Source organism: Triturus cristatus, chromosome 1_2 (assembly GCF_964204655.1).
Source record: "Triturus cristatus chromosome 1_2, aTriCri1.1, whole genome shotgun sequence".
Classification (NCBI taxonomy): domain Eukaryota; kingdom Metazoa; phylum Chordata; class Amphibia; order Caudata; family Salamandridae; genus Triturus; species Triturus cristatus.
The window spans coordinates 853,397,201-853,409,717 of NC_140580.1; the positions used below are offsets into that span (position 1 = coordinate 853,397,201).

The 12,517-nt window shown below is 46.1% G+C and overlaps 1 protein-coding gene across 3 annotated transcripts in view; it reads right to left on the reverse strand.

The window, feature by feature from the left end:
- Positions 1-201: 201 nt before the first annotated feature.
- Positions 202-12,517, reverse strand: part of IFFO2 (intermediate filament family orphan 2) — a 117,152-nt gene continuing 104,836 nt past the window's right edge. The window contains exons 7-9 of one of the 3 annotated variants that reach the window (XM_085609041.1): positions 9,713-9,805; positions 5,116-5,246; positions 202-3,507 (exon numbers count right to left, since the gene is read on the reverse strand). In XM_085609041.1, coding sequence (XP_085465167.1) covers positions 3,402-3,507; positions 5,116-5,246; positions 9,713-9,805 — 330 coding nt within the window. In that variant the 3' untranslated portion in view covers positions 202-3,401. The remainder of the gene's footprint in view (positions 3,508-5,115; positions 5,247-9,712; positions 9,806-12,517) is intronic. The other 2 variants (XM_085609040.1, XM_085609039.1) reach the window with 2 other exon arrangements.

Consider the following 12,517-nt stretch of genomic DNA (forward strand, 5'->3'; position numbering starts at 1 on the left):
TTAGTTTTGGTCAGAACATCTGAGGAGCATAAAGCTCTTGTAGGAAGTAGTGGATGAGTCTGTTGGCCAGATAACTAGGCCCGGCTTTGTAAAACGCTCTGTGAGCCATTACCAGCCCTTTGAAATGGACCCTATGGAGGCTCAGCAACCAATGTAAATCCTTGAGATGTACTTGAATGGGATTGCATTTCCAAAGATTTGGCAGGAGTCGGGCTGCAGCATTCTGTACCAGCTGGAGTCTCTGGAGTTGATACAGTGGGAAGCTCCAGTACAATGCACTAGCATAATCCAGCCTTGAGGTTATAACCGCATGAAAGACTGTTTTCTGGCACTGTGCCGGGAGCAAAAATATGAATTTTTTCTAGGTTCACAAGAGGCTGAAGCAAACTTCTATCACACTGTCCACCTGGAACTGGAAGGAAAATTCATTGTTAAATTCTATCCCCCAAGATGTGGGCCAGTGTGACTGGGGTGGGAGGGAGCACAGCTGGGCCAGAAATTGTCACACCAAATAGGAGAGGGTGAACCAAAGACTATAACTTCTGTCGTATTGGTATTACATTTGAGATTGCTTTGTCAAATACCGCTGAGAGACAAGCCACAAAATGATTCTGAACATTGGGGGTATTCTTATCCCAAGTAAGGACAATTTGTGTGTTATCAGCATAGGACACATCCTGTACCCCGAATGTACTACTAGAGAGGCCATATAAATGTTAAACAATATAGGGCTCACGGCTGAACCCTGAGGGACTCCAAATCTAAGTGTTTTTGGGTCAGAAGCAAAAGATGGCATCCAAACGGACAGGCTTCTGTTAGATAAAAATGATCCAAATCATGCAAAGCCAGCCACACCTATCCCTACGTTACTCAGTTGCTGAAGCAAAGGATGGGAGGCCGTATCAAATGCTGCTGATGGATCTAAAGTAAAAGGGTTGCCTGCGTCTGTGAAGAGGCATAATGCTATGATGCCATCAGCCACTGCCATCAGGGTCTAGTAAGGTCAGCAAAGGCACCCAGCGAGGTAATGTGATGTCGCTAGTTGCCTTTGGTCATTGTTCTCAGCAAAGAGTTATGATCTTTTGAGGACACCAACAGTTAATACAAAAGATGTGGTCCTATGAGGTCTCCAGCCACTAGCCCAGGGAGATGTCATCTGGTGATGTAATTTGCTTTGGTGCACATTGAGTGCTTATGGTTTTATGAGGTCATCACTCACCTTCACCAATCATGAGGTATTGTCTTGTAATATCATACAGGCATTTTAGGAATGGTATTGTGAGGGCATAAGCATCAACCCCACCAGGAAGCAGAAAGTTTGGCATGCATTAACTACAGCAACCAGAGATACATCACAGCTTTGTTTGTTGTCTGGAAGATTGTGCATTGGTGTGTTATGCACGGTCAACTATCTTAGTTAACAAACATAGTTGCAACAGATGCACTGGGTGGCTCTGGCAAAGTCAGATAAGTGAGAGTGACATTACTGTCACCTCATTCACCTCTAGGGTTTCTAAACTGGTTTTGAGGTTGATTATTGCGTCTGCCTTCTGGCTACACCAGTAGAACCAGTGGGTCATTCTCCAGAGGATGGCTGCCTGGGTGTTGCGCCAGGAGCATGAGAGCAGTTACTATTCATCTCACATGAATGTGCAGTCTGTCGAAGAGGTAGGGTCTGGACAGCTAGTTACATACAATCCTTATTGCATTCGTTGCTACGAAATACAATAAACGTGACAAGAACACAAACAGCGTTCCACTGGCAGGGAAATGAAAGAATCCACTGAATACCTGCTCATGAAAGATCTGTGCCAGCTTTTGTTTTGTGAATGCCTTTATAAATCGCCTGTATGATCAGGAACAAACAAGAAGCAGCAGCAGGTAAGGACTAATCCTGCAAATTGTCTGGATGGAGACTAGTGATGCGAGCAAAATCTACTCCCCTGGATATGCCAATCAAGTAAGTCGCTACAGAAGGAAATCATGCTGGCCTGGAGAAAGGGACAACATAATCTTGCCCGTGTGCGACGTGACTCATGGGAGATAGTGCACAGTGCACAGAACAAGATATTTTCCCTGAGATTTGGGAACAGCCAACGCAGATGCTAAACGACATTCCAAATACTGCTGATTACAGCCTGACCCGCTCATCCCATCCTCCAGGACCACTGACAATGGCTATGACTGCACCTTCACAGTTGCTTCCACAATGGTTATATACTACCCTGTATGTTTAGATGACCAGAACCAAGCATTCTCCACTTGCCAGGATATATGCAGAACTGCCTGCTGGGAGACTGTTTACACTCAAAATATTCTCACTTTTTACAGCCTGGCAATGGATTTAGGCAAGACTAAGGCTGATATTTAAGAAAATCCCATAAGGACTGGCCTTTTTTTATTTCTAAATATAACTGCATTACCTTGGACCCAAAAATGCAAAATCTGCCAAATTGACCTACAAAAAAGGGTACAACAGTAGACTGGAGGGTGGACGTTTCCTCATACTCAGAAGAAACGCTAGATCCTGAAGTAGTCTAACATACTACTCAATGGTATTCGTGAACAAAAAAGTCAAAAACAAGATGCAACAAAGACATAGTTAAGAAACAAAAACTAACTGTCCCAATAAATTTAAAGGCATTTCCCAAAAGATAAATCTGTGAAGGACACCTTGTGTGCAACGCAGACGGCCCCCACAGAATTGAGTGTGCAGCAGTGCAGAAGGATTACTTCCAGCAAAAGAAAGGCAGCAAGGGGAGGCAAGGGTTAAAGGCGGGGGCACAATATGCAGAAATAAGGCCAGCTTATTGCATAGTAGGGAGATAGGAATCGATACACCACGAATGCTCAAGAGTGACGATAGGGCTGCAACACGGCTGTGAACCTGGCGTTAAGGCTTCCGATGAGTCTTCCTAGGTTTGGAAGGATCTTTTATCCAGTGCAGACCTTAATGTCAGTACCCCTTGGGCACACCACCAGACTGTTGAGCCGCAGGTGCCCAGCCTCCATTCTTAAGCCACCCTCCGCAGCGCTAATCTCTGCTGGTGTCTTGAGCAGCAGTCTTGGTGCAGGCATCCGAGTGCATGGGTAAGCCACCTCAAGCTAGAACATTATCCCTTGTAAGAATGTCTATTGGTAACATCTCGCTGATGGCTCAGCGTGGGGAAAAGGCACATTTTAAAACACCACGTTCGCACAGAGTCCTGATGGCTGTTGCAGCGCCATGTATAGGAGAACTGACAACTGACATTTGCAGCACCGACCCCAGAAAATGAGGAACTGGGAGAAGTCCCCAAGACGCTCATTAGAGGGATTGTTGAAATTCTCGTTTCCTGATGGTTCTTCGTGTGTTTTCACGTCCTTCCTCATTGTCTATTGATTACGGAATGGTGGGGCTATCAGCTGACTGAGTCTTCAGCCTCACCATCCCTCTCAAAATCGTCCTGGATCTCATCTGTGTTTCCGGAGTCGCTGCTTGCCACAGAGCAGGCTGTTGGAGAATCGCTGCAGAAAGAGTAAAGAGAAAAGGGTTACACTTAGAGGTACAAATGAAAGAGTGAAAGGCAAACTGTTCTACAACATAGGTTTTCACTTAGAAAGGTTCAGCTTGACCCCACTCCCACTTTAAAAGCAGTAACAATTACTTTCAAGAGGTCTCACAATATTGAGGGGATTCACTCAAGTAACCAGAAATCAAGGCAGTTTAACGGCAGGAAATTCAGGGTATGACCAGTGTGGCAATCTGTGACAGGCGTACTTCCTGTCATACGTTTTCTTTTCTGGTTGCCATCCAGTTGATGGACAAGTCAGGCTGTTGCACTGCCCTGAACCCTGGAGACTCATGCATCATTCACAGGATGTACTGGGGGCAGGCTGATGTTACAGGGTAGAAGTAAATTGGTGAATGAGTCCTGGAGTCCTGGAGTCCTGTATCTCAGCCTCAGGTTGAGGAGGGAGACCCAATGAAGGGGGTCACCCGCTGCAGCACCCTCTGCTACAGGCATTGCAAGGCCTTACATTTTGCCCTTGGCTTGCCTACCTGTGAGTGACTAGTAGAGGGAGTCAGATTCTGGGCCCAAGCACGCCATATCAGGAACACTAGTTGGCAGACAAAGTCACAGACCGAAATAGACCAGATGGATCAAATAAGGATTGTTGATACACTCAAGTAGAATTTCAGTAAAATGACAACTCTACTAATTATAGGGATTCAATGGATTTAATCCAGGAAATGACAGCCACTTCTCCTGCAGTAGAAGCCATTGAAGTGTTATCCACCAATCAGAAAGCAGCGTATGGGATCGCTACCTGCCCAAGACGCAATCACAGGCACTCAGATCATGCACAAGGAACCAGAAGACAGAGGCCATCTTTGATTGGATTGAAACAGGTCCATCTCCATGGGGAATGAAGCAGAAGGAGGACTGTGTGGAGGTGGTGGATAAAGGACGTATGCATGTGTGTTTGTATGTACTGGTATCAATATAGCACAAACAGAGTTAGCAAACAGAGTGCTATACATAACACAAGGGTTTGGGAGACGATCTACAAGAATGTGTACATCAACGTGAATTTCAAATTTTTAGGCACAGGGAGATTTAGTGATTTCACAAGAATCACACGATGCGGAGCCAAACGCCGAGGCTGGGAGTCGAACCGGGGTCCCCAGGTTGAAGTGTTGGCAGTTACAACCACTAAGACACATCTACCCAATATGGTGCCAAAAGAAATTCTTCCTATTTTGTGGCCAAACATTACTTAGCAGAACACCAAACTGAATGTGTAATGGGTTCAGAAAGCTTGGTTAGGGATTGCCTCGGCACTTTAAGCACACTATTGTGCCCAGACTGACCACGTTTTCTGCCACGATTTGCCATAACTTACTGCTTGAAATGCAGGAGTCAGTGAGGAGTAGGTTGACAGTAACTCACACTTGCAGAAAAACCTTTGTGAATCAGGTATTACTTTTTTTCAGCTCACAAACTGTCGTTCGGATGCATGTGTGCTTGAACAGCCGACAGAGTTGCTTGAGGGAAAGGCTGCCCCAATGCTCATCAGTTCCAGTATTTTCCAAAATATTTATTGCTAGTTTGCCAAGGAGTGGCTCCTCACCTGCCCGCAGAGCCTTTGATTAACCGGCGGCACGTTTCCATCTGCACATCCAGGCCACGTTTCATGCTGCACATCTCCATGTACTCATGCAGGTGGCGATTCATGTCGCTTTTTGCCGTTGCCAGTTCCAGCTGTAATTGTGACAAGAGAAAATTCTGTCATACTTCTATTGAACCCATAGCAGCTCGTATATGGACAGGTTGTTATGCCATTGATAGGAGCACTTGTATAAACATGTCCTATGATGCAAAGGTGAGAGCCCTGCAAAGTGTGACCCTTTACTCACTCATGTTTCAGAGTACGTTTCTGAGTTACTACTTGGCAGATTAACTTCAAACACTACAAGCTGCCAACTTTAACATATGTGATCAAATGCTCAAGATGTGCATGCCACCCCCCCAGGTATCTGAGGCACAGGCTGCTGCATTCACCAAACTGAGGGTGCTACAGTGGCACACACCATCATCCCTTGCACAAGACGCAAAGACTGCAACCCCTTGCTCCAGAGGCACAGGTCGGATGCCGTGGACACACCGGTGGCCCGCCAAAGGCAAGCCAGAATGCGAGCAGCGCCATCCATCCTGCTCGTTCATTGCTGGGTATCTCCATGTCATCAGCTTTCTTAAAATTATCTAATGAGCCTATCATGCACTATGATTTTACCCTTTCCCAAACTCGTACTGAAGGCTCGTGTTTTAAATGTAAAGCCGTACTTTGAGTCTCCCCAGAGCCACTTCTTGCTACCAACCAAGCACCGGCTGAGATGTCCTTCTTGAGTGGCCTTAACATGCACTCCCTGAGCAACCATGCTCAGGAAACCTATGATTTGCTCATGGACCTCCAGGTGGATTTTCTTTTCATCAATGAATCATGCCCAAGATGTCCTTCAATGCCAAACCGTTGACTTCGGCCCCTTGAAGAGGCAGAAAACCCTGTCTTTGGTTTTAAGATTGGTCCCTCCGTGTCCTCTGCAGGTGGGCTTATTTATCATCCCCCAGGTCCATGCCCCCGTTTTTTTTTAGCAGTGTTAGGAGAAGCATTAGCTCCTCTGGTTCTTCGCTATGCAAATTTTACAATTTTGGGAGATTTTAATTCCCACCTGGAATGCAACAACTCGAAGGTAGTCAACTTTATCAACACTTTAAGTACCCTTAGTCTTCATCAATTGGTTGCCTTACCTACACGCACTGCAGGGCATTCCCTGGAGTGAGTTTGCTCCAATAACCTCAATTTGGCAGTTGAAAATCCCTCCCCGCCCCGTCATCCCCCCACACCCAATTCGGAAGGTTTGTTCCGACCACATGTTGATTCGGTTTAGAATCCATCTTGAGCCAGTTAGCCCACCCTCTCATTCAGCTACAGACCCACAAATCACACAATTCTCATTTGGCGCCAATCTCTAAGCATTTAGCCTCCTCCACCCCAACCATGTCAGGATATGTAGCAGAGGATGCCTCCGCCATTAAGAACTGGATTAGCCATGCAATTAACGAATTCGCTCCAGCAATTCCTTTAAAGAAGAAGCAGATCTCAGCCCCATGGTATACCCAGGCTATTGAAGACCTCCGCAGCTAGCAACTTGAAAGAAGGTGGTGGAGAGCCTATAACACAGAAGCCCTGCTCAGATTGGTGAAGCCCAATCAAACCAAAAACCAGTCTTCATGATTACTAAATCGTTTTTACAACCTAAAGCGCTGGCCAGGGATATTCCAACCTCTCAAACTTTATGTAATCAATTTTCTTCCTTTTTCAAAGACGAACTATCCAACAGGAGTTTAGAACTAGCTTTCCTTTAAGGATTGATTCAACCCGAGGGGAGCGTCCTTAACACATAAGAAATTACCTTAGCTCAGTCACGACAGGCTATATTGTCCTGCCAATCTGGATCCCCTAATGATCCCTGCCCCCTTTGCATCCTTCATAGAGTTGTTGACATGGTCAACCCAGAGATCAATTAATTCTTGAATACCTTAAATATCTTGGTCACTGCTGAGGTCCCAACTGACTGGAAATTAGCAGTCATCAAACTGCTTCAGAAAAAACACCTGGCTGATCCCAAAACTCTTAACCTTCATCCTATCTCATTACTCTCTGTCCAGAGTAAAATCATTGGTAAATGGCCAATGAATTGTTCTTCTAGAAGAGGCTAATATTCTTCACCCACGTCAGTCTGGCTTTCGCCCAAGACACTCCACAGAGTCAGCTGCGTTAGAAGTTGTAGACACGTTAAAAATGAATTTGGATGCTGGTAAAAATGCTGCGATGATTTGTTAGACTGGTTAGCTGCATTTGATACCATTTCCCATGACATCCTGGTAAAACACATGAAGCACTGTGGGAACTCACCTTGCCCTAGGACATTTTCTATTCCTGAAAATACTTTTTTCCTCAGGGGTACCACAGCACTCATCTCTCACCCCTGCTTTATTTAACATATACATGGTCCCCCGATTTCATTGATCAATCTTTTGGATCTGAAATGACATAAGCCGACGACACGCAGCTGATGTTGTTGAATAAAGCATCCATCGGCTCGGAGTGCAACTTTAAAAAACTGCTTAATCGAAGTTATCCAGTGGATGCAATCCAGTCATTTAAAATGCAACACCGATAGGGAGGAAGTAATGCTGCTCCGTAAGTCCAATTCCTTTGACCCTGCTTAATGGTAGCCTAACTCCATTTCTCCTCCGCTTGTGATAGTTGAGGTTGTAAACACCTCAGAGTAAAATCTGATGCTTGCCATTCCGTCCACAAGCTCTTGCAGCGGTGGGAACACGTTTTAACCTAATAAAATCATTGGAAAATATTTTCTGATTACCTCCCAATAGCGGCAAAAAAGACAGGGGGGTTTGCACTGATAACGTCCAGATTGGACTACAGTAATGGTTTGTATGAAGGTGCCCCAAACCAACCTATTCAGAAACTGCAGGTGGTACAACACACTGGTGCCAGACTGGTACTGAAACTTCGACGTTCATTGGCACTGGCTGACAGTACATAAGAGGGTCCTTTTTAAAATTCTCTTGTTCACTTTCAGAGCGTTGGGGCATCAATATCTAATTTCTGGATTCACCCACTACATTACCAAATGGACTCGGAAGCCTTCACAAGCCAATCTTATGAAGTCTCCTAGTTTCACTCAAAACAAGAGAAGGCAAATCTTTACTATTCTGGGCACAAATGTTTGAAATAAACTACCCAGTCACTTGAGGCTCATTGTATCTGAATCCATCTTTAGAAAGCAGCTTAAGACCTAGCATTTTGCTGCCGCCGATTTGCAGTGTTACCCTTGCAGTGCAGTGTTCTCTTCCTTTTTCAGGTCGCTTCTGCATTATAAAGCCATTTTTTTAGCCACCCAGCGCGAGGATGCTCCTCTGGGAGTGGCAGTGAACTTTACAAGTACACAATTCATTCATAGGCTGCCAGCCCTTGCTCCAGAGGACCAGGCCGCCAGCCCTTGCTCCAGAGGACCAGGCCGCCAGCCCTTGCTCCAGAGGACCAGGCCGCCAGCCCTTGCTCCAGAGGACCAGGCCGCCAGCCCTTGCTCCAGAGGACCAGGCCGCCAGCCCTTGCTCCAGAGGACCAGGCCGCCAGCCCTTGCTCCAGAGGACCAGGCCGCCAGCCCTTGCTCCAGAGGACCAGGCCGCCAGCCCTTGCTCCAGAGGCACAGGCCGCCACCCCTTGCTCCAGAGGCACAGGCCGCCACCCCTTGCTCCAGAGGCACAGGCCGCCACCCCTTGCTCCAGAGGCACAGGCCGCCACCCCTTGCTCCAGAGGCACAGGCCGCCACCCCTTGCTCCAGAGGCACAGGCCGCCACCCCTTGCTCCAGAGGCACAGGCCGCCACCCCTTGCTCCAGAGGCACAGGCCGCCACCCCTTGCTCCAGAGGCACAGGCCGCCACCCCTTGCTCCAGAGGCACAGGCCGCCACCCCTTGCTCCAGAGGCACAGGCCGCCACCCCTTGCTCCAGAGGCACAGGCCGCCACCCCTTGCTCCAGAGGCACAGGCCGCCACCCCTTGCTCCAGGGGCACAGGCCGCCTGTAATTGAAACTACACATCCTCCAGCCTTAAAGGGGCCATCTCAACTAACATCATCAAACCAATACATATTCTAGAACACCAGTTTTTGATTGTTAGCGATGCAGGACTTGGCAAAGAACTTTTTTCTTTAGCACCGGGTGGTTTCTTTAAAGACAATATTTCATGATCTCATGTCGTGACCTGCTCGCTCGTTCCCTCTCTCCCACCCACATCCCAACTCTCTATACTGCTAAAAGGCTGAGGCTGCTTCAGATGCTGGGCATTACTGTTTAGGTTTGTCATCATACAGTATCCGTCTACATTATTGATTCAGATGCCGCCGTCCCAGTCGCAGCATATCGTAGTTGGTGGGCAGTGGATATTCCAAGTTATCGATTGCCACAGGAAAACTAAAAATAAATGCCCCCAAAATAATGTCACTGGCTTAGTCACATGCCAATTCAATGTGTTACAAGCACTCACTGGTACCCACAACAATCCTGGAGCACATTACGCAAGCGTCATGATCCCTTCCACGCCCCTTCTTCACCCCTCCCAGGGACCCGGCCCACTCACCTCAATCTGACCAATTGTTTCCTGGTATTCTTGGTCTCTTGTTTTGAAGAAAGATTCTGTTTCATGGATCAAATTTCCCAGGTTTTCATCCTGCTAAAAAGATGATGAAAGAAGTGAATTAGTGCACAGAGCCAGTGGGCTGGGGGCTCAGTTACAACACCCAGCGGCGCCAGAGGATTAGCTTAGCGCGAATCACGCAAAGACCTCCTTCTGCATATCAATGAATTCCAAAGGAGACCTTCGTACACACACGCATCTACACATACCTACACAATAAAAAATGCTTTGTTAAAAACCAGTTATGGTACGATATGAAAATAAATAAATGATGAAATCCATGACATTATTGATGTTATTTCCAGGTTACCTGTGACATTAGGAATACTTGATTGGGGGGGCATTATGATTGCTCTGCTTGCCATAATTGGTAACCTTAAATTCATTTCTACTTTAACATTTTAGGAGAAAGTCATTGGATTTTTAATAACTCGCTATTTTTCACTTTGGAGTATCAAACTCCGTAGAGAATTAATTGTGTAATGATCTTTTAATCCCAGTTCACGTGCCACCGCCCTGACCTTCGAACACGCACTGCATGCTCTGGCCAAGGCATGGCCTGTGCCCAGGTCCTGCATTCACTACTCTAGGCTGCAGAGCCAACTGTGAAAAACCTTTGCTTATGCACTTTGGTCAAGGACAAAGGCCCAGGGCCTTTGTACACAGCTGATATTCACTCCACATATGTCCACTGCCCACTTCGCACAGACTGCAGCAACACTCAGTGGGCCTTCAGCTGTGCAGAGTAAGGTCTGGACACGGGAAGTGGCCACGTGCCAAGGCCTATGACCACTTTCATTTGGCTGGTGAGTCTGTTGATCATAAAATTCACTCATGTGCAGTCCGTCACCTTGCACAAAGGATGCCGCCTTTGGACAATCCCGATACCATATAGCCTTCCCCTGAGCCCACTGAACACTGCATTGGGACACGTTCAGGAGGTTCTAACTGCAGAACACGGTCTATGGCCATCCCCTGCACCCACAGCTTGCTGCACAAGAACTGCAGCTATGCACAGTGGCCATCGACTCAAGGCGATGCCTATCTATGGCCATGACCTGTGCACTCTGTGTAGCCCATGTGCCTACTGCACACAGCCTCTGGTCATGTGCAGACTCGGATCGTAGGACCAGGCCTGCAGAGTGGCTGGAGCTCAGTCCAACTGGCCACAGAACAGAATCTGCTGAAGTACGTGAACACGAGCCCTTTAAATTGAATGATCATTCGAGTTTTTTGGCGGGTCTGAAACCAACATCAAACGAGGTCTAGAACTGGTTTGAATTTCTAGCATTTGGCGTTCTAATTTACATATTTTTCTGACAAGCGGACAGCAGCTTTCTATCTTTATGGCAGGTTTGGTGTAATGTATCCACTAGTTTTTGATGTCAGAGAGCACATAGACCTATGGGCTTTGAAATAGAAACTATTCTTTTGACCCCGTCTGGAGAAATCCACATAGTAAATTCAGGTTAGAGTTACTAATTATCTGCCAAATGGTGGTCAAGGAAGTCAAAACAGACCATTTCAGTGGTAACTACAATTTATACAATGGAAGCAACAGCGACTATATAAATCATATATTACGTGAGTCTATACACACACACACACACACACACACTTCCCTACAGACGCACATCCAATGTCCGTGAAAATAAAGGTGGTCCAATAAAACATGTTATTTGGAACAAGTGCACGAATAAGCATCCAGTCACTCAGATGTTACTACACTGCAAACGGAAAATCCAATGTCATTGCTATATTACAGCTTAAGGAGTCCAAGTAACTTGAGAATAGAAGGCAGAAGAACCTCTTGCTCTCTGGATCTAGTTACATATGTTTTGTCTCAAACTTCTACACATGTTAATAAAAGACCTTAGCATAACCGAACGTATAGATTAGCTACAAATAACTTTTACCTAACATTACCTATTTGAGGCTCCACCTCTTGCGAGTTATGGCCCTTTTCTTCATTCAAAAATGGCATATTCGACTTAGTTCGTGTGCATGTATGGGTAGAGTGATAGGAAAACAGCAAAGACAGAAAAAGGGGGAGGGGGGGGAGGGAGAGGGGGGAGAGTCTATTGCTATATCTAACAAATAGCTGCGTTTTAAAATCCTGAAATTTAAGGGTTTATCATCATTTCACTATTTGTTACAGAATTTCCATCAGTTTTGAGCCAATAAAGATATATTTTCTTACATGTATATATAAATACAGTCTTAAGGAGTAATAATGCCACCTTGGGCTTCTGGTGACATTGTCAAAGCACTCATCTTTGGCCTCATGATTTACAAACTAGACAACAGAACCATGGAGTGATAAAATCACGTTACACTATAACCGGAGCTATATGCCCTGTATCTCATGACCAGGATGCTTAAGTTTCTTATTTCATCAAAGAGGCCATCCTCAAAGATCAAACCATGCTATTACGATCATATCTTGTAATTTAAAAAGCATAACAGATCATCTAGTATAATGTTACTTCAAAGGCATCTCTGAGGTCCAGGGGCTATCCTGGGCTACTGGTCAAGATCTCTCAACGCTCCAGAGGACATAGAATTATTCCGCCGGGCTCATCATCGACCCTAAACTGCAAGGCCACATCGTACTCACTCTGAAGGGATGATATGGGTACTCAGTGACATATCCCAAGTCAAGATAATCTACCTCATTTACGAGACACAAAGGTTGTACACCAGCCCAACAGGCATGCCTCTAAAAAAAGGTCCTGCCCAGTTATCCAA